Source organism: Rhinoderma darwinii, chromosome 1 (genome assembly GCF_050947455.1).
Source record: "Rhinoderma darwinii isolate aRhiDar2 chromosome 1, aRhiDar2.hap1, whole genome shotgun sequence".
Classification (NCBI taxonomy): Eukaryota; Metazoa; Chordata; class Amphibia; order Anura; family Rhinodermatidae; genus Rhinoderma; species Rhinoderma darwinii.
The window spans coordinates 89638910-89662013 of NC_134687.1; the positions used below are offsets into that span (position 1 = coordinate 89638910).

General features: G+C 42.9%; 1 protein-coding gene across 1 annotated transcript in view; it reads right to left on the reverse strand.

Moving 5' to 3' along the window:
* SNX25 (sorting nexin 25) overlaps nucleotides 1-23104 on the reverse strand; it is a 226163-nt gene that overhangs the window by 82808 nt on the left and 120251 nt on the right. Inside the window, exon 6 of the mRNA XM_075860184.1 lies at nucleotides 12753-12823. Coding sequence (XP_075716299.1) covers nucleotides 12753-12823 — 71 coding nt within the window. The remainder of the gene's footprint in view (nucleotides 1-12752; nucleotides 12824-23104) is intronic.

A 23104-nucleotide genomic window follows, 5' to 3' on the forward strand; every position in this document is an offset into this window, starting at 1 on the left:
CCCGGGCACCTTCCCGTAAGCATACGGGGAGGTACCCGTGTCCAATAGAAGTCTATGGGCCTGTAATTACGAGCCGTGATTACGGGCGTTTTTACGTTCGTGTGCATGGGGCCTTAGTCTTTTTTTTTTTATGACCTCAAAAAAAATAAAAAATACAGATATATACAATATACAGTACTTTCAACAAGTAGGATTACAACAGAAACATCGAATCATGAGGTCTAATAGATACTAAAATCACAGGAAATCCGCATGTACAATAAGACATGTAAAAAAAAAAAAATGTTAAATTACGCGTAAAAAAAAGACTAAAGCACTTTACAAAAGCGCTAGCGTTTGACACATTTACATGTCATTTATTTTGAGGGCTGTGTGAACAAGACCTAAGAACATTAAAAATAATTTAAAAAAACACAGCTTTTCAATATAGTGGTGTGCATTCCCTCCCCCCCCCCCGGCCTCTCGGACGTAGGAGGAAGAAGGGACAGGAAATAGCAGGACCATACAAATCACAAGAGCAATACAGTCTATTAATAGAAATCGAGGATGGATTAGGACACTGCGGACCATTGACAATGGAACTATATTAAGATCATTCAATATTAATGGCTAGTATGTGAATTGGCTATCACACCTTGATATATTTGTGCGGGCAGCCTCTCGCCTCCTATGTCAGCTTGTATAGGGGAAGAGTAGAATTAACCAGTGGGATCCACGCTTGCAGCGTAGTAACGTTTGGATATTTCCAGTTGAGCAGAATCATTTTTCTGGCATAAAACAGGAGCGGCATCATCAGGGACCTGGACGCTACTGGGTGCACAAGTTCCGTATCCAGCAGAAACATGCAAACCTTACGATCCAGTACTCTTGGGAGGCCAACTTACAGTTCTAAATATACATCTTGTAAATGTAAAGTGTTATAGTCACGTTGTTTCGCCGAGAAGTCAGAAAATGCTAAGGAATTTCTAGCGTTCAAATATTTCACTTCAGCAGCCACTAAAGCCATCTCAGTATGTATATTACTCTGGGCGAGCACCACGCCTATGTGAGGAGATGGCTCGAATGACAACCCCTCTGGTAAAACCCATAACTTGCCATGCCTTCAGTAGATTCTCAGAAGCCAGGGAGCTCAGCCTCTAAGGATCCACTAACATCTTTACACGTAAGCCACAGGGGGCTCAATCTCCAAATCCTCCTTTGTACCACCTGAGGAAATCCCAGACTAATCATCATCGGCGAGTGGTCAAACTCCTTAAAGCAAATATTGGGCATCTATCACATACATCAGGGAGGCTGCATTACCAAATGCCAGGTCAATTTGAGAAAATGATCTGTAGGCAGGGAAGTGGCACGAGTAAGCAAGGGAGTGAGGGTGGCGAGTAAGCCAAATCTTTTGAACATGGTAAGTCACAGCCCATGGTGAGAGGGAAGTAGGATTACCAGCAATGCCCCCTAACTGATCTAATGCTGGATGAAGGAGTAGATTAACGTCCCCTAGTAGTATGAGCGGCGCAGAGCCAAGGCCCGCCACTAGTAACATAATGTCATCCACCAGAGAAGATGCTGGAGGAGGATTATAGACATTTACCAAAATCAGGGATGTAAAATCATCTGACATAACATAAGAAATCTACCTCTAGGATCAGCCTCCACAGAGGTGACTGCAAAGTGAAGAGATTTATGGATCAGCAGGGAGAACCCAGAGGAGCAACTATTGTCTATAAGATTTAGGTCAAAGTGAAAAAAAAACCACTTCACGTGCCTGACTAGCAAATGACAGATATATTTAGGAACATTTAGTACATAGGATTTATGAATGAACATTGAATTCTACAGAGCACCAACTGTATTTACCAGGGCACCAGCTGGATGGATTTTGTAAGCTCTGCCCATGTCGGTGTGGGTTTGCTCCGGGTGCGTGTGTTGGCTGCAGAATAAGTGGAGACCATAAAAATACTTGTTGATAAATAAAGCTTCAGTGTGCCGTAGAGTTTTGACAAAAAGAGACGAAGCGCTCAATGGGACATCAGTGCTAGTTTTATGAAAATATTCATTAGAAAAAAAATAATCACACATAGAAATCAGTTCATTGACCCCAGCACTGGCATTTATCATACTTCTGTTTGACGTTTTCGCTCACTCATTTTCAGCAGCATTTGCAGACATTTTTTTGTGCGTGCCTTGTTTCATAAAACTGTATTAAAAAATTTATATGGAAAGATCAACCAGCAGTGGAATGTAATGGCAAAAACATCAAACCAGAGTCGTTCCTTGTATATTCTCCACATAAAAAGCTGCACCTGGGATCACCATCCAACTCATGAATGGCACCGTGTACATGGACTTGCACTATAAAGAGGACTTTTACGCACTGACATTTAGTATTCATTTGTGTCGTGAAATCACTATGTAATATGTTATAGAACGTCCATACCACTCCATGTCGCTGTACCCTCTATTATTACAATGTTGTATCAAACATCTGTACATTAAATACCCCACAAAAAAACAACAATATTTTTAACATTCTTATCTGGTGCCTTTTTCGTTTTTAATTAAAGAAGATCTGTCTGCTCACATCTCTGTTCTATAAAGATGTACAATCCCCATACAAAAACAACCCTGTACCATCTTCTCTTAGAACTCCACATTGTGTCGTTCCTCTATTATTCCTCCTAAAAACATATGAATAAATTGACAACTAGGTGTTACCTTGCTAAAGGGGAAGGTCCCTGCATACTTTGATACAGTAATGTACAATCAGTGCTGTAGGGACACAACCTATTTGGAAAGGAATGGTAACACCAAGTTGTCAATTTATCCATACATTTGTAGGAGGAATAACAGAGGAATGGAACGCAGAGTTTTAAAGAGAAGATACTCCAGAATAACATACATATAAACTATGCCCTCTTTTGACACATCTAAACCTTTTTTTAAGAATTAGAAAAATAAATCTGTAATATCCTGTTCCTCGTGTCAAAATAATGGTGCAGACCTTCACAATGGCAATGACTTCTCTACATGTCCTAAGTGGAGCGCAGCTGTAGGGGGAACCGCGAATGCAATTTTAACAAATCCCATTTACTTATAGCATTAACAAACCAAAGCGGATATCTGTTGCGAAAGCCCAAAGCGGATATCTGTTGTGAAAACCCAAAGCGGATATCTGTTGTGAAAATCCAAAGCGGATATCTGTTGCGAAACCTCAAAGCGGATAGCTGTTGCGAAACCCCAAAGCGGATAGCTGTTGCGGAAATGCCGCAGATTTTATTCTTTACTATGTAAAAAGTGAAAGCCACAGCTATATCCACGCCAAAGTCTGAAAGGAAATATGCAAATAACAAATGCAGATTTCATTGCAGATTTGGGTGCGGATTTTTAGGACGGTTCCATAGCGTAATTTTAATACGTAACGTTCCAAGTCTCAGTGTTGTAATTAGTTCTCCATTTCGGTAATGATCCTTTCCTTTCGCCATGTCCTGCCTCCGGCAGCTGCACCATGAATTCACAGTGTGACTATTTATCCATAGTCAGAACAGTTGCGGAGAAAAACATCATTATAAGATGCAGCGGATGAGTTTCCTAGGGCACCAGTCGTGTGTGCCTTCTGTACAACTCTACTGGCAGCTTGGGCAAAGACTTAAACAGTAATAAAATGCCATAAAGTAAACCAGGAACGCACTGTCCTAGGACACGATATAATAGGGTGTCAGAGTAATTCTAGAGGTAAATCATCTTTTATTGCAGTAATTCTAGCAGCCTGAAATATGAGAGATGGCCGACATGCATTGCTTACAGTAATAATCATAATGAACTAAAAAGACAGCTCTTGTATCTGAAGTGTAGAGAGTTACAGGTCTAGCCTGTTCTACAAATAGGATTTTTTTTCCCGTCGCACATAATTTCTATAATGGATGATACACTTCTTGCAATACTGTAAGTGCCAAGCTCCATTTAAAGAAAATATAAAATCGAGCTTTCTGACTTACAACAGTCGTTAGTTATGGGGTTCTCTGGTTTATATATTTTTAAATACAGTTTTAAGGAAAATAGATAGGTGGCGCCATACAGCGACTTGTCTGTCAGGCTGTGTTCACATCTGCGTTGTGGCTTCTGTTTATAACGTTGCTGTGCCGCATTAGTCTTATTGATTTATAAATAGGTCCATTCATATTCTGCCGTGGTGTCTGTTGTTTTGATGGGGAGAATAGTGATGCATGAACCACTATTTATTCTCTCAAATCTGATTAAATGTAATAAACAAAGGCTCTGAATGGAACCTACAACGCAAACGTGAACAGAGTCTTAGGCAGACCGGAAAGCAACTACAAAGTGCATCTCTTGCTCTGGAGAGCTCAGAATGTCTTTTTATTTAATGTACAGAGCATTGATTTTAATGGGCACCGTGTAGTGCAACATCACACCAGAGGTGGCGCTGCAACAAAACTATACTGCAGGATAACCCACAGATTATTGTTGATCTCTGGGGCTCCCAGCAGCTGGACACCGTGTGGGCAGTCTATTTTCGGGAAACCATTCTAACAAAATAAGAGATTGTCCAAAGTGAACAACGTCTTTAAAAATAATTTAAAGGGTAACTAAATGTTAAAGCAAGGAGACCCCCACCAATCGCTAAAATGAAGCGGCGGAAGCGCTCGTGTGAGCGTGGAGCTGCTTCGTTTCTGTTCGGCTTTTTCCGGAAATCAATGTAACGGTGTATGGGCTCAATAGAATGTCTATGAGCCTGTACACCGCTACATCGGCTTTCCGGAAAAAGTCGAACAGAAACTAAGCGGCTTAGCACTCACATGAGCGCTTCCGCCGCTTCGTTTTAGCAATTGGTGGGGATCTCAATGCTCGGACCTCCACCAATCAAAACTTCTTGCATGTCACTATGATGTCAGAAGTTTGTTGAACGTTTAGTTACCCTTTAATTGTAATTCTGATGCAATCACCACTTCACGGGCATATGAAGATCCAAACATGAGCCACATACAATTTTCGGTGACCAGGAAAAATGAAGCGGATGGAGCCATTTACCATTTCAGGTGTGTTATCACAGGCATAGTAAATGGGGAATAGGAGTGTTATACATGCTAGATAATAGTTCCCCTACTCGGTAAAGCAATTGTTCCTGGCTTCCCAGCAATATTGTCACTACACCATGTCACCTCTGGAAATAGACGTGCCATGCAAGTATGGCTGTGTTCACATCACATTATTGAGACATTATTGAGACATATTCTGGGAACAAGGCTTGTCTCACTATCTTCAGCTGTCCTCGTTTTATCATGAATAGGCATCACTTGCCAAACATGGAACCAAAAAAATAGACACAGATGAGATACCGCTGTGAGCAATAATTCCTTATTTAAGTGATTCGGGACATTCATGAAACGTTGATAGGAGTCTCAGGGGACCCAAGCACTGTTTGCTTTATCTATGCTTCTGCAGAACAACTGTACATAATGATGGATTCATCTATAACCACGCAGCCTACTCCTTACCAACTCACAAGAGCCTTAGTATCATATTAAAAAGCACATATAAAAGACAGAAGCAATCAATTACAGATAGAATTCCAAAGCCATACTCATTGTATTTTATCCTCATGGGAAACGGTAAGCTCTGATACTACATTGAAAGGATTAGAACATATTAGTACTCGATAGAACTGGATTTTATTATTAGCGGGCATAGGAAAGGTTTCCTTTTTTGACCCCTTAACGCCCTATGACGTACTATTATGTCATGGGCGTTGGCGTGTTAACGCGACCTGCCGTACTATTATGGCATCGTGTTAACAGGCTCCTGTGTCTACAGACATAGTTTTAGAGCAGTGATGCCTTAACGACATCCCCTGCTGCAAGGCCAGGAGCGGAGCTAACCTCTGATCTAGCCGATTATTCCCTTAGGTGCGCTCAAAAGCGAGCACTGCATCTATGAAGTACTAGCCAATCGGCAGCCCCACAACGCAAATGCGGTGTTACCGATGGCTACTTTGGCATCCGATTACCTAACAATTGCATCCTGTCTGCCAAGTACGGAATCCTGTTAAGCCCCACCCGGAGGTAAGGCCTAAAAGACTTCCGGTCGCAAAAAGAAGATGGCGCAGGCTCAGAAGCTGAGTCATCAGTCGCGGGTGTCAGCTGTATGTTCCAGCTAACACCCTACTGTAATGGCAGGGAATAGCTAGCTCCGATCCTTGCCATTAACCCCTAAATGCCGTGATCAAAAGCAATCGCGGCGTCTTAGTGGTTTGTAGACGGTAGTCGCAATCGTATCGACCCGCAGAATAAAATAAAGATGTAATTTATAGCGCACGGTGAACCAAAATAGATTTAAAAAAAAGACATTGTCAGAATTGCTTGTTTTTGGTCACCTTGCTTCCCAAAAAATGGAATAAAAGGTAATAAAATAAAAAATAAAAATGTACCCCAAAATGGTACCAATGAAAACTACAGGTTGTACCCAACAAATAAGCCCTCACACAGCTCAGTTGGCAATAAAGTAAAGTTTTGGCTCTCAAAATATGTGTGAAAATGTGTGTGAAAATGTGTGTGAAAATATGTGTGAAAATGTGTGTCAAAATGTGTGTCAAAATATGTGTCAAAATATGTGTCAAAATGTGTCAAAATATGTGTGTTCCAAAAGTGGATAAGATTGGGAATCATTTATCAGTACGACACTGGCCACATATCTGCAGATTATTATTTACCACATTATTATACCACCTTATTATGCCCCGATGTGCTCCGCACATCTTACATATGCCCCCACATCATAGACTGAAATAAAAGGCAAAACCCCAAAACAGAACTACTACCAAGCAAAATCCACGCTCCAAAAGCCAAATGAGGCTCCCTCACTTCTGAGCCCTACACTGGCCTCAAACAGAAGTTTACGTCCACATATATGGCATCGCGATAACCGGAAGAACCCGCTTAGCAGTTTATACAATATGCGTCTTCAGTGGCCTAAACGGGGCACAACATATTGTGCACTAAAATGGCATATCAATGGAAAATTGCAAGTTTCACTTTGCACCATCTGCTGTGCATTAATTTATAATGAAAAAAAAACCTGTGGGGTCAAAATACTTATTACACCCCTTGCCTTAAGGGGTGTAGTTTCCAAAATAGGGGTCAATACTTGGGGGTTTGTTTTACTATTTGACCTAGCTCTGCAATTGTGGGCCAATGCTGTGAAAATCACCAAAATAGGCCTCAAATGCGCATGCTGCTCTTCACTTCTGAGCCCTGTCATATGACCAGGCAAATTATAAATGCCTCGAGGAGTGTAGTTTCCAAAATCGGGGTCACTTCTTGGGGGCTTCCACTGTACTCTGGTACCTCAGGGGTTTTGCAAATGCGACATGGTGTCCAAAAAACAATCCAGCAAAATCTGCATGCCAAATAGTGCTCCTGCTATTCTGAGCTCTGCCATGTGTCCAAACAGTAGTTTATGACCACATATGGGGTATTGCTGTACTTGGGAGAAATTGTTTTACAAATGTTGGGGTACTTTGTCTCCTTCATTCCTTGTAAAAATAAAAAAATTCAACATTTTAGTCAAAAAAATTTTGATATTCATTTTCACAGCCTAATTGCAATAAATTCTGCAAAGCACCTGTGCAGTCTAAATGCTCACTACACCCCCTAGATAGATTCTTTAAGGGGTGTAGTTTCCAAAATGGGGTCACTTTTGGGGGTGCCTACTGTTTTGGCCCCGCAGGGGCTTTGCAAATGCAACATGGCCTTCGCAAACCATTCCAGCTATATTTGAGCTACAAAAGCCAAAGGGCGCTCCTTCCCTTCTGAGCCCTGCCGTGTGTCCAAACAGCAGTTTATTACCACATATGGGGTTATGCCGTAATCGGGTGAAATTGCTTTTCAAATGTTAAGGTGCTTTTTCTCCTTTATACCTTGTAAAAATTTAAAGTGTAACTAAATGTTCTACAAACTTCTGACATGTCATGGTGACATGTCAGAAGTTTTGGTTGGAGGGGGTCCGAGCACGGATAGCCCCAACAGTTGCTAAAACGAAGCGGCAGAAGCGCTCAATGAGTACGGGATCAATAGAAAGTCTAAGAGCCCGTACTCCGATACATCGGCTTTCCGGAAAAAGCCAAACAGAAACGAAGCGGCTGAGCGCTCTGGCGTGCAGCATCACCAAGCGCATAATGAATTGCTGCTCTCTCCTCTTAAATATCGACGCTGGGACGAAATTCTGTAACCGCTCTGTAAAAAAAAGTTAGCAAGTTGGGAGCTCTCCTATGTCCACCCCCTAAGCTTGTATTCCGTAGCCATGGTATCTCCTATGTGTACACAACCCAGCTAGTATTTAGTAGCCGTGGTCTCTCCTATGTGAACCCCCCAAATCTGGTATTCAGTAGCCACAGTCTTTCCTATGTACCCCTCCCAAGCTGGTGCTCAGTTGTCACGTTCCCTCCTGTGTGCAGTGCCCCAAGCTGGTATTCAGTAGTTGTGCTCTCTTGTGTGCATTTTCTCCTAGCTGGTGTTCAGTAGCCACGGTATCTCCTACATGCACCCCACTAAGCTGGTGTTCAGTCACCTCGTATCCACGACAGATGGATCAACTTTGCAAAGAAAGTCAGGGACAAGGTTTACACTGAAATGTAAGTTTAATTAACTGATTAATTGGTTTATGCCACATACGTGGTAACAGTTTGTCTTCTATGACTTGGCGCATAAGGCACAGGCACGCTGAAAACACAGCGCGAGTAGAGTCTTACTCTACAAGCAATACTTATCTCATCTGTAACATTATTAAAATACAGGCTTCTGGGTTTTTTTCACTCAAATCCTCCCTTATCCATATTTGAATTTCTTGTTCTGCCCAGCTGTCAAAGACGACCTATGTCAATGTCCAGCGTCAGACTGGAGTTCCTTGGGTACACCAGAGAAAATGATTCTTGGAACGCACAATCCATCTAAACAGCATATGTGCATGTCCACTTTTGAGAAAGAGATAATTTTTTTGATCACTGACGGCTCCACTGCTAGGACCCCCACCGATTGTGACAACGGTGTCTCGAACACCCTGTTCCTCCTCACTGCTGTACACCCTGTTCCTCCTCACTGCTGTACTGCATCGGCTGTTTACGTCATTCTGTACCGCAGTGAGGAGGACATTGAATGGTGCGGCAGTCAAGCATGCGCGCTGAAGCTCTATTCAAAGTCTATGGGAATGACGGAAATAGAGTACAGCGCTCGGCTGTTTACGTCATTCTCAGACATTGAATGGAGCACAGGGAACATGATCAACCACCGCTCCATTCAAGTTACTCCTCACTGTGGGGGGCGTATTGTGAAAGATCCGAATTTTTGGAACCCCGGTTCTCACAATCAGTGGGGGTCCCAGCAGTGGTGCCCCTAGCGATCAGAAAATTCTAATTTCTGCTCCTGGGAAAACCCCTTTAATTTATTATCCATAATTTTATCATTGCAAACATAGTACATATCGTCGATAAGTTCTAATATGTTATTTGTGAAGAAACCCAAAATACACAGACCATAGTGGCAAGTGATTAGCTCCAAAGTCCTGACCTTTAAAGCCCATTATTGTGTCAAAACCTGGGCCCACTGTAGTTTCCTTTGGTACTCTCGTTGCCCAGTCTGACCAGGTGTCTAATCATGTGGTATAACAGACCGGAAGATGACACCTATTCCATGTAAAAGCTGGGAGGACAGGTGCCAACTATAGGGAAAATAAAGGTCAGATATAAAACATAATGCAGTTATGTGGTAAAACCATTCAGACTTTTGAGGCAGATTTTCCGCCTGTTCCAATAAAATTATGAAAAAACAAAACAAAAAAAAATAAAAAAAGACTTAACCCCCCGCCCCCCCCCCCCTCCCTAATGAATACTGACCGACCCTGTGCAGATAACTCCAGGTAACTGATTTGAAATAACAAGTGCTGGAGTTTTTGCAATTTCCTTTTTAAACCTAAATGTGACTGGGAAGACCCTGATTGAGGATAGAGTTCAAATTACTTTCAAGATTTCCGTCGTAAGAGCAGAAGGACTAAAATGGGACGGACCCAATTGACTGCATCTCTATACAGACCAAGAAAAAAATTGTCTTGTGCGTTGAAATCATATTTAATGCAATCAGATAATTTACATAATTTACATACAGTAAGGGTACTATAAGACGGGCAGATGATTTAGTGAGGCGCTTGCGTTCAAAAGACGGTCTATTATATGTGACAATAATTGCTTAAGACTTTCACTGTTCAGTAGTTACTGCGATGGTTGCTCGTTCACCCGCACCTAATCTCTGAACTGCTAATGACTGGAAGATCTCCGATTAGACGAGGGGTTGTGGCGATGCCGAACGATAATGTTTCAATCAGGTAGAAGTGGGCGATACACAGAAACTCAACGATTTATCATGCGTTGATCAATCATTGCACGCCATTACAAGTGGCATTTATCTCCTACAGTGGAACGATTGTACAAAAATTCCCATGATAATCGCTCCGTCTAATAGGGCCTTATGTATTTTAAGCGTATCTCCAAATTGGAGGTACACTTAAAATCTGCAAATCTCTGATATACGAGGCTGCAAATCTTTCATCTCCATAAACGGCTTCCAGTAATTAAAATCATAAGCGAGACGCACAAACACATAAATCGTCAACAGAACAATATAGAAATGCACTTCTTGTTTACTACTCATGTAAAGTAGAATGTTTAGTTATCAAAACTATTAAGGCGTCACATCTGTAATATGGGAGAACGGAGGGTCAATCATTGATCACCGACTATAGTAAGTGATCACATAGAAGCTGCAATTATTATCACCCAGCATACCGTCTCGCAGCATGGTCTTCACAGATCACGCTTTCTAACGGCAGGCGCAGCAGAATTGTAAAAACAAGAACAGTCCAAAATATAAAACACAGAATTCCAACATCCAATGACTATACGGAGTTTTACTCATAAATCTGCTGAACACAAATAGAAAGATTTATCAAAACTAGTGCAAGGCATTTGTAGAGTAGTTGCCCATAACAACCAATCAGATTCCACCTTTCATTTTTCAGAGGTTCTTTGGAAAATGAAAACAGCAACCTGATTGGCTGCCATGGACAACTATTCAAATTTTTCTTTTTACCCCTTTTGATAACTCTCCCCATAGAGTTGGCTGTACAAAGTAATGGTGTATCGCCAACTATGGACCTAATGACAAATTCATCACTTTAGCACATTTATGCCCACGTAATTCATCAGACGCAAGCCCCCAAACCAGATTTTAGGGGCTGTATGCTGCTTCTGCCATACAGATGGATTTGTATTTGGGCTGTGGACATTGCCTGGGCAACTATTCATCCGTCAGAATTGGTAGTTGTATAGTCAGCATTCCTTTCTTACAATATGTTTAACTCTTTATGGACCAACTTGCACCGTTCCATTCAACAGATAAATAAAATTCATGATGCAAATTTTTAAATTTTTTATTTCACTGTCTTTTTTTGTCAGTTGAACAATTCCAAACTTCACAGTTATGGAGATTTTATAACTAAGTAAATAAATTCTATTAATCTTTCCGAGTTCTAGATCAATCAGTGTCCTAATGGAAACCCTAGCGCATAGGAAAGCTGGAGATTTCTACAGTAAAACTGCTCATACACTATAGATAGCTGTCAGCGATTGCTCCAGCCTTCCCCATATACATGCACGCTCTTGTCTGCGAGAACAAAGGATCGGCTATGTTGAAATAAAACATGCTCAATACTCTTTCCCCGACATCTGCCATTAGGGAGACCTATACACATTTGAAAAGCCCGCTGAAACTGGCGCGGTCGGCCAAAGTTCACTGTCCATATATGGACATTGACTTCAGGGGCTCCTCCTGGAGCGGAATCCAAGGCCAGATCGGCAACGGGGATTCCGCTTAATCAGTAGCCACTGACGTCTCTGTCCATATATGGATAGTGACATGAGGGCTTCCCTATAGGAGCGGAATCACCAACCTATGTTCTGGCTGGGGATTCCACTCCTAGAGGGAGTCCCAATGGTAGCGCTATCTTCAAGAGGGGTGTGGCACTATCAACATGGACACTGTGGCACTTTATAGGGGTACTACCTACATGGGCACGGTGGCACTATCTACAAGGGCACTGACACTTAATATGTGGGCACAGCAAGCTGTATGGGGCAGCTATGGAGCATTATACTGTATGGGGCATTATACTGCATGGGGCATCTGTATGGGCATTATACTGCATGGGAGAATCTGTGGGCATTATACTGCATGGGAGAATCTATGGGGGCATTACACTGTGTGGGGGCAGCTATTTGGCATTATACTGTGTGGGAGGCACTATGGGAGCATGATACGGTGTGGGCTGTACAAGGTGTGTATTGGCGGGGATTGGGTGGGATTAGAGGCGTGGCTTAAAAGAAAAAACATTTGCTGCATCGGATGTCCCTCTTTGTGATACTTAAAAGTTGGGAGGTATGCCTTACACAGCATACAGCAAGGAGACAGGCAGGAACATCAACTCATGAATGGCAGCAGCATTCGACAGAGCTCAAATTCTCCCCATTTTTAATTCACATGAGCAACGTCAGAAGATGGGGATGGTTTTCATGACAAACCGGGAAGAATAGCCGCATCATATCATTCATACAGAGAAGAGTCTCTCAACCATTATTGCTGTTCACACCCTTGTATATACAAGCACTTTTACAGTATGTCCAAAAAAGAAACTCTTACCTTTTTGTCTTTTCATCTGTGGAAAACTTCCTATAGTAGTGGCCTGGATTATTTCTACAACAATCTGATACCTTTGGGGAAAAAAAGTGGAGTTACATAAATAAACAATGACAAACAACACAAGTTTGACCCTGGGTAGTCAGCGGGTGCAATATATAGTCAGAAAAGGAATGCCTGCAGGCAAACAAAACCCTATTTCCTGACTACCCAATAAATGATAAGGATAAAGTAGAAGTTTACAACTTTTATTAAGCTACGTGTAGCAAGACAAACTGTACACATAAATTTTAAAAATTTCACTGCCACAGACCGAAGTCAGTATAACAGCTGGAGAACCCAGCCGAGTATCAGAGAGTTACGGTGTATGCCGAGTGTCGGCAAACAGTCAGTGCAAAGACACCAATGCCTCTATTAGTATGATAGATACGGCTGAGGCAGGGATTAAAAATTCAATACAGCCCCCCCGACATGTTTCGCTAACTAGTAGCGTCCTCAGGGGTACATTAGCCCCATGTACCCCTGAGGACGCTACTAGTTAGCGAAACATGTCGGGGGGGCTGTATTGAATTTTTAATCCCTGCCTCAGCCGTATCTATCATACTAATAGAGGCATTGGTGTCTTTGCACTGACTGTTTGCCGACACTCGGCATACACCGTAACTCTCTGATACTCGGCTGGGTTCTCCAGCTGTTATACTGACTTCGGTCTGTGGCAGTGAAATTTTTAAAATTTATGTGTACAGTTTGTCTTGCTACACGTAGCTTAATAAAAGTTGTAAACTTCTACTTTATCCTTATCATTTATTGGGTAGTCAGGAAATAGGGTTTTGTTTGCCTGCAGGCATTCCTTTTCTGACTACATAAATAAACAAAACACATTATGTCCATTATCGGTTATGGGTCGGCTGTTTACTTCATGTACCTAATAGAACTGAAGTTTGGCAAGATTAAATTTATATTCAGTAGTAATCTAGATGGGAGGCAGCAAGGTTTAGGCAACCATAAGAACTAGAAAAATAGTTCTACTCTGTTTCAAACAGGGCATTATTCTCTGTATAAAGAGCAAACACAACAAAACTTGACTCTTATTGCACTCCCGGGAGAGCGTAGACCCATATGTGCCGAGCATATTTCTGTCGCTTGGCCAGGCAGCATTTCTCTTGGCGAGACATGTATGGAAGCAGCTGCATGGGATACAGAGAGTAACTAATAGACACTATGCCACAAACCACGAAATTCAGGTCCATGGATGAGCACCCACTAGTTAAGTTGGATCTCAGACATCCAATTCCATGCATGTCCCTTCAGTGGCAGCCTGCCCAGTAGTGCGAAACCTACTCAGGATACAGTGCTCTCTCCTGAAAGAGCAGCACCAATTTATTTTTCTCTGTACAGAGGTCATATGGTCTATTTTACAAAGCAAATACAATAGGGTACGATGCATGAAAGCTTCCCTTTAAATCTTAACGTTATAAAATAGAGTAATAGATTATGGTTTATACACTCATAACTCACAGGGCAATGCTACCTAGCTCTAGTATTGGTTCATACCCACTGTTAAGAGGTTGTCAACTTTGGACAATCCCTTTTTATTTTAAGGGTCCTTCAAAAAGAGCCTGATCACAGGGTATACCCCACTCAGAGTGATCAGATATAATCTGCAAGGGCACCAGGCATAAAGCGTTCCATTTTCTTGCAGGAACAACAAGGGTGAAATGAAGCATTACACAGTTCCTATTGAAATCAATGGATTGTCCATGTAATGTGCAAAAATGATGGGTCCTCCAGAGTGAAGGAAACTCTTTGTACCCACTCTCTGCTTCACTTAAAGAGGCTCTGTCACCAGATTATCAAATCCCTATCTCCTATTGCATGTGATTGGCGCTGCAATGTAGATAACAGTAACGTTTTGTTTTTTTAAAACAATCATTTTTGGCCAAGTTATGAGCAATTTTATATTTATGCAAATGAGCCTTTCTAATGGACAACTGGGCGTGTATTGTGTTTGTAACATCTGGGCGTGTTTACTTGTTTTACTAGCTGGGCGTTGTGAATAGAAGTGTATGATGCTGACATATGATGCTGACAAACACTTCTATTCACAACGCCCAGCTAGTAAAACAAGTAAACACGCCCAGATGTTACAAACACAATACACGCCCAGTTGGAAATAAGAGAAAACACGCCCAGTTGTCCATTAGAAAGGCTCATTTGCATAAATATAAAATTGCTCATAACTTGGCCAAAAATGATAGTTTTAAAAAAAACAAACACGTTACTGTTATCTACATTGTAACGCCGATCACATGCAATAGGAGATAGGGATTTGATAATCTGGTGACAGAGCCTCTTTAACTGATCAGGGTCCTGAGGTGCCCCTCTACCAAGGTATGCGGCAGAGCAAGATGCTTTTTAAAGAGCAGATATTTTCTACATTCTAAACTTCTGTTTTAGGCTGGATTTACACAAAGCAATTTGTGCATTTTTGGTGGCATTTTAAACGGCGTTGTTTTAGAAGTGTTTTAGTGCGGTCAGATTTTACATCAAAGTCTATAATAAAATATCAAATGCACTACACACAACTGCGTTTTGGTTTGTGGCGTTTTTGAGGCAAATATTTGTTCAGTGGCGTTTATTCCAAACGCAGCATGCTCTGGGTATGGTGTTTTTTCCCAATAGGCTTCTCAATAGGACTTTAAAAATGACAGAAAAAAACATGTCATAAAATGACATTAAATTAAAAACGCCACCGAAAAAAAGCCATAAAAACGAATGTAACATTTTTTTGACCAACTGTTTCATTCATGATTTTATAGGTTTCTATGCATATGCCTGTCTTTTTCCTGGTTTCCTTTGTAAGGTTCTGTTTACACTTGCATTTCTTTTATTCTATCAGGGGCGCCAGTATTTTTGAAAGCACATATAGTGTACGGTAGTCCGCAGCAATATTCTTACTGTTAATAATATTTGTATTTCAATAGAAATCAGACAGAACCCATTTTAAGTCAATGAGATCAGTCATGATTAAAGGGGTTTTCCCATCAGGGACATTCATGACATATCCACAGGATATGCCATGAACGTCAGATAGATGTGGGTCCCGCCTCTGGGACCCGCGCCTATCTCTAGAACGGGGCCCCCTAAACCCTGTTCTACCGCTCTGTGTTCCTGCTAAAGTGTGTGATTTCCAACAATGTTACATGAAAACACAGTAGTTCGTTGCACTGCGTACTATTGTCTTACATTTGGACGATAATGAAACCAGGAGCAGGCGCAGGAACATACGCCTTAGGTGTGTACTGGAGCCTTCTCACCCAGAGAACTTGTCAGTCACGGAACAGGGCAATTTTAACTCTACTGGGTCGCCCCCCGTGACAGAAGTTATTGAACTTGATAGGGTGCATCGCGGCTTGGGGCCACGGTCCACTGACGGTTCAAGAATAAGAGACATAATTTGTCGGGTGCACTGCTATACTATTAAAGAGCTGATAATGCACAAAGCCTGGGAAACGGGTTCCTTCAACTTCGATGGTGCGGAAATACATCTCCTTCCTGATGTCTCTAATCGTACCCTGATGAGGAGACGGGTGCTGCGTCCCTTCCTGGAGAAGATTTGGGAGGCTGGAGCCTCCTATACTTGGGGACAACCTTTTCATCTGAGGGTCCATGCCCAAGGAACCACCTTGCCCATTTACAACCACTCGGACTTACCGGGCCTATTCACCCTTCTGCACATCCCTCCTATTGACTTGCCTGATTGGATCACGGCTGCCCTTCTTTTCCGCCGGCCGACACCTAACCCACAACCTAGGGAATGGCATCCCATGAGACCTACCAGACCTTCCCAGAGGAGACCAGCTCACCTTGATGCTGAGCAAGAGAGTCTGTTCGGTGCATACCGGGATATTCTGCTAATCCTGATTCAACATTTGGGATCTCCGTTTGTCCTACTCCGTGTCGCTCCTGTCCCTGACAAACAGAAGTGATTTTCTATGTCCGATACATACAGGGAGTAAACAGGACTCCCTTGACAGCTGGATCACACCGGGCTGACAACTGCCTCACAGCTACTCGCTTTTGTTGAAACTACCTGCGGTTTGGACTGCCCCTGACTATGGCCATTCTCTTACTGCGGATTCTAGCAGTGGTCCATGGAGGTGTAGGGCTATCCTCAATATAGTACTCTTACCTCTACTGGTCCTCAGCCCGAGTCAGTTATGCATTGCTGTTCATTTAGTACGGTGAACTAAACATGCTTCTGGACAGGTTTATATGTCGTATCGGTTTGTTTAGTACCATATATTTTGTCTTGTTTCTTTACTTTCATCAGAACACTTCTCTCGAGTGGTGGTCTACGGAGTGTGAGGCCTATCCTCAATATAGTGCCCTTACCTGCACCGACCTCCTGGCTATTGGCTCGGGACTCTCCTGACATACCCTGTTCTCTTGCGCCGCTTACTGCCGATTAGTATTGTGAATGCACTGTATCGTTAGACAAGATTGCATTTACCATTGGTCCTTTCCTGGTATTCTCTTTTCTCTCCCCAGTTTTCTGCGACCGGCAGGTGTTGCCTCCGCCGCCTGTTCTGCCTCTTCTCCACTCACACCTTTCCCCTTGGTTGAGCTGGTTCTTGACCTTTCGGGACTTGAATTTTTCACTTCTTTCCCCTTTTTTCTTTCCTTTCCTCTCTCACGCAGCCTTTCCTTCCCTCCTAAACTCTCCGCCCCACCTTTTTTTTTTTTTTAGATGGCGTCCCTCCCCAAGGTGGTCACTTTCAACGTCAGAGGCCCAGGCACCCCTGAGAAACTGACTATGCTCCTCAATGATCTCTGGCGTCTCTGAGCTCAAGTGGTCCTTCTCCAGGAAACACACTTCAGACTAGACCGCATTCATAAACTTTCCGACCGAAGATATGGCTACAGTTATCATAGCTGTCATGCTGACTCTAGATCCAGGGGAGCGAGCATATTGCGGTCTCGCTCTTTGCCTTGGCAACTCAAAGACACTTGCTGTGATGGGGAGGGGAGATTCCTTGCAGTAAAAGGCACGATTGCCTCCCAAACATTTACATCTATCATCCCAATACTGGCCAGACTGCTTGCATAGAGGTAATGCTAGACTCCCTCCAGGCCTTCACAGAGGGAATCCTGATAATAGGCAGCGATTTTAATCTGGTGCTAGACCCTGAGCTGGGTGCTTCAAGAGGAGCGATCACTCTCCCACACTCCATACTGAAATGTTTTAAATGTCTCCTCCACTCCCACCAGTTGTTAACTCTTGGCGTATTTTCCACCCAAAAGAAAAGGACTACTCCTTTTATTCGGCCCCCCACTCTCTCTACACTAGAATTGACATTTTTCTTACTAAACATCACAAACTTAGTGTAGTATCAGATACTCAGATAGAATCGTCTCACATCTCGGATCATTCACCAGTGTTTCTAACCATTACATTAGAGAGAACTCGCCCTGGCGCTTGAATGACTCACTCCTACAGGATCCCTACATTTCTAAACAGATCCTCACTGAACTTGAGGCTTTTTTCCATACGAACTCCGACACCAATGTGAGCCCCGTCTGTGTGGGAAGCACATAAATATTTTATTAGGGGAATTTTCATCAAACATGGTGCCCGAGCTAAACGGCTACATATCCAACCATCCCTAGACCTTATGTCTCAAATTAGACGTCTTGAAACATCCCATAAGCATAACCCCACTAGATCTCGATTGTCAAAACTCATGACTCTCAGGGAACACCTAAGTTTCCTTGAACGGTCTAAGGCCAAGGCCACTCTTACCAAATGCCGTGGCACTTTCTATGAATTTGGAGATAAATGTGGTAGGCACCTAGCGAATGATTTACGTAAACAAGCACGTACATATGTCCCCCGCAAATACGGCGAATCTGATACGCTCCATCATCTACCTAAAGACATTGCCAATTCCTTTAAACAATTTAATGCAGACCTCTATAACCTTGACTCACCAGCACATTCTCGCTCCTCGACAATCCGTGATTACATTACTAAATCCGGCTTACCCTCACTTTCACAGCAGACCATTGCTTCACTGGATGCCACTTTGACTGCTCTGGAATTAGCATGGGCTGTCAAGGAGACCTCCACAGGCAAGGCCCCTGGAACCAACGGTTTTACTCTTACCTACTACAAACACTTTCTCCCCACCCTCTCGGATAGTTTCCTGCGCGCTTATAATGCCCTCACTGAAGACTGTGACATGCCCAGGGATAATATTTTTGCGCATATCACAGTGATTCTTAAAGAGGGCAACAACCCGACCCTCTGCGCCAGCTACCGCCCTATCTCCCTACTTAATGTAGATGCGAAACGGTTTGCTAAGATACTAGCCTCCAGACTCGCACCTCAATTTCAAACAATCATACACGTAGACCAAGCCAGAATCCTCCCCTCAAGGGAGGCGAGGGATAATACCACGTGAGCATTGGACATCATTTCCTATACACGTACTCGTAATACCCCCTTGTTACTTCTTTTCACTGACGCTGAGAAGGCGTTTGACAGGGTGGATTGGGAGTTTCTTGCTCAATCTTTGAAACATGTAGGATTGGGACACTCCATGCTCTCGTGGATCTTATCTCTCTATTCCAACCCGACTGCCTCAGTTAAAGTAAATGGTTTCTACTCCTGTTGCCACCTCTCACCTTTGTCCTTTCCCCTGAACCTTTCCTTCACACAGTACGTAACAATCCTGATATCTCTGGGGCGCCAATTGGTTCCAGTTAACATAAGGTAGCAGCATATGCGGACGACCTGTTGTTCTTCCTTACCAACCCCCACATTTCCCTCCCAAACGTAATGAAAGAGCTGAATACATATGGTCATTATCTAACTTTAAAATAAAACTTCCAAAAATCCGAGGCTCTTTCAGTGGCACTGCCTTTTACTCTCTACAGGCTTTGAACTAACTTCCCCTTTAATTGCGCCTCTAATGCGATTAAGTATCTAGGTATCTGGCTACCATCGGGTCTTACATGTGCTTTTGCATTAAATTTCCCTCCCTTACTAGCCACAATTAAGTCAGACCTCGACTCCTGGCGTACCAGTTTTTACTCATGGTTTGGTAGATGCAACATTATTAAAATGAATGTCCTTCCCAGTCTCCTATACCTCTTTCAGGCTCTACCCATCCATATCCCACTTTCTTTCAATCTCTGCGCTGTGTATGGTCTACGTTTATTTGGCATCCCGGTTCCCCACGTATGGCCAGGTCCATTTGAGCACTCAAAGTATTCGGGGGGGCGGCGCTCCCGGCACACCTCACAAGAATAATTGACGGGTGTAGACACTCTTCACAAAAATGCTGGATAACAATAGAGCAAGCATCTACACTTGTACCTCTCTTCAATGTCCCTTGGCTCAAAACCGCAATTGATACTGCCATACGCTCTCATCCAAAGATTGGTCCGACATTGCATCTTGCCACCCGTTTTTTTGTTACACTAGGATTCCCTATTTTAGGTAACCCTGCCTTCCATCCTGGGCTGGCGGGTGGATGTTTTCATGGATTGGAATAAAGGAGGGAAATATCAGGTTAGACACTTTCTGAAGGACTCTCAATGGATATCGGGATCTTCACTCACAGACCCAAATGATCTACCCCCCTTGGACTCGTGGCGCCTATCCCAGCTTACACACATTCTTTCTTCACTACCCCCAGTGACACATACAGACCGCGCTCTCACTGCATTCGAAACTCTGTGCTCAGCTCAGGGTCCAGTACGACGCTCGCTTTCCATGATATACGCATGGCTATCCTCCCCACAAGTAGACTGGTTTCACCTGTCCATGGCTAAATGGGAAAGAGACCTTCAGATATACACCGCGTTCCAAATTATTATGCAAATGTTATTTTTCGCTGATTTTCCTAAATAGTCGATGCAAATGACAGTCAGTATAATCTTCAAGCCATCAACCGTTGGAGTATAATGCAAATTTTATTAAACAAATCTCCTAATAAGATTTTTTTTTAGAAGTAAAAAACTCAAAATGCACGGTTTCAAATTATTATGCACAACAGAGATCAAAACATTTTAAAGGTTGTAAAGAGAACTAAAATGGTAATTTGTTGAATTCGCAGCATCAGGAGACCATATTTACAGAAATCAAAAGCTCTTTCAATAAAAAAAAACAAAAAACTTAGCAGGGCAAGTTACATGTTAACATAGGACCCCTTCTTTGATATCACCTTCACAATTATTGCATCTATTGAATGTGTGAGTATTTGGACAGTTTCTGCTTGAATATCTTTGCAGGATATCAGAATAGCCTCCCAGAGCTTCTGTTTTGATGTGAACTGCCTCCCACCCTCATAGATATTTTGCTTGAGGATGCTCCAAAGGTTCTCAATAGGGTTGAGGTCAGGGGAACATGGGGGCCACACCATGAGTTTCTCTCCTTTTATGCCCATAGAAGCCAATGACACAGAGGTATTCTTTGCAGCATGAGATGGTGCATTGTCATGCATGAAGAGAATTTTGCTACGGAAGGCACGGTTCTTCTTTTTGTACCACGGAAGAAAGTGGTCAGTCAAACTCTACGTACTTTGCAGAGGTCATTTTCACACCGTCAGGGACCCTAAACGAGCCTACCAGCTCTCTCCCCATGATTCCAGCCCAAAACAGGACTCCGCCACCTCCTTGCTGAGGTCTCAGTCTTGTTGGGACATGGTGGCCATTCACCAACCATCCACTACTCCATCCATCTGGACCATCCAGGGTTGCACTGCACTCATCAGTAAACAACACGGTTTGAAAGTTAGTCTTCATGTATTTCTGAGCCCACTGCAACCTTTTCTGCTTGTGAGCATTGTTTAGGGGTGGCTGAATAATAGCTTTATGCACACTTGCAAACCTCTGGAGGATCCTACACCTTGATGTTCGCGGGACTCCAGAGGCACAAGCGGCTTCAAATACCAGTTTGCTGCTTTGCAATGGCATTTTAGCAGCTGCTCTCCTAATCCTATTAATTTGTCTGGCAGAAACCTTACTCATTATGCCTTTATCTGAACGAACCCGTCTGTGCTCTGAATCAGCCACAAATCTTTTCACAGTACGATGATCACGCTTAAGTTTTCTTGAAATATCCAATGTTTTCATACCTTGTCCATGGTATTGCACTATTTCACGCTTTTCGGCAGCAGAGAGATCCTTTTTCTTTCCCATATTGCTTGAAACCTGTGGCCTGCTTAATAATGTGGAACGTCCTTCTTAAGTAATTTTCCTTTGATTGGGCACACCTGGCAAACTAATTATCACAGGTGTCTGAGATTGATTACAATGATCCAAAGAGCCCTAAGACATAATACCATCCATGAGTTTAATTGAAAAACGAATAATTAAATGTTTATGACACTTAAATCCAATGTGCATAATAATTTGGAACACTGTGTATTGGACTACTGAGTACAAACAGAAGTTCTTAACTTTGGCCCATAAATCTACTGTCTCCTCTAGATCCAAGTTTACTAGGTATTCAATTAAAAAGGTCCAATAGGTTGGAGTCCTGGTGTGCAGACGGGAGTAAGTAACGATCCAGTCCTGGAGCCTACGCGTTTCAGACGTTAAGCACGTCCTTAATCATGGCTGTTTGGTAACAGCCATGATTAAGGACGTGCTTAACGTCTGAAACGCGTAGGCTCCAGGACTGGATCGTTACTTACTCCCGTCTGCACACCAGGACTCCAACCTATTGGACCTATTGGACCTTTTTAATTGAATACCTAGTAAACTTGGAACTAGTTTCCTTTTTACCCTCTTCAGCGCTGGACTCAGCCCCATTGCCTCTGCCTGTCTATACCCATCGTGTGCCGACACGAGAGCCCGTGCGATGACCGCGACACATACAGCAAGTGTCAGGTGAGCTGGAGGATTTCTTCCATATACCTTCTGTCTCCTCTAGATATCAGGAAACTAATTACAAAATACTCTCATGTTGGTGCAGAGTGCCGACAGTACTGCATAAGATGTTCCCTGCAACCTCCCCCCTGTGCTGGAGACGTGGGGCGGAGAATGGCACTCTTTTGCATGTATTCTGGTCCTGTGATCTCCTTTCCAGTTTCTGGAAGGCAGTTCACTCCATCACTTCTACTGTTACTGGTCTCACCCTGCCTTACAAAGCGGGCATGTTCCTACTCCATCACATCAATATTTCCTTGCACAACTCCCACTATGTTTCACTGACTTGAGGTGTCGAGAGCTACTTGGTTCAGAACTGGTCCAGTTACTTGATGTTTCTAATGTCTCTCAAATCTATACTGACATTCTTGTTTTACTTTACGACCTACTGTTTTGATATATGCGATTGGATAGAT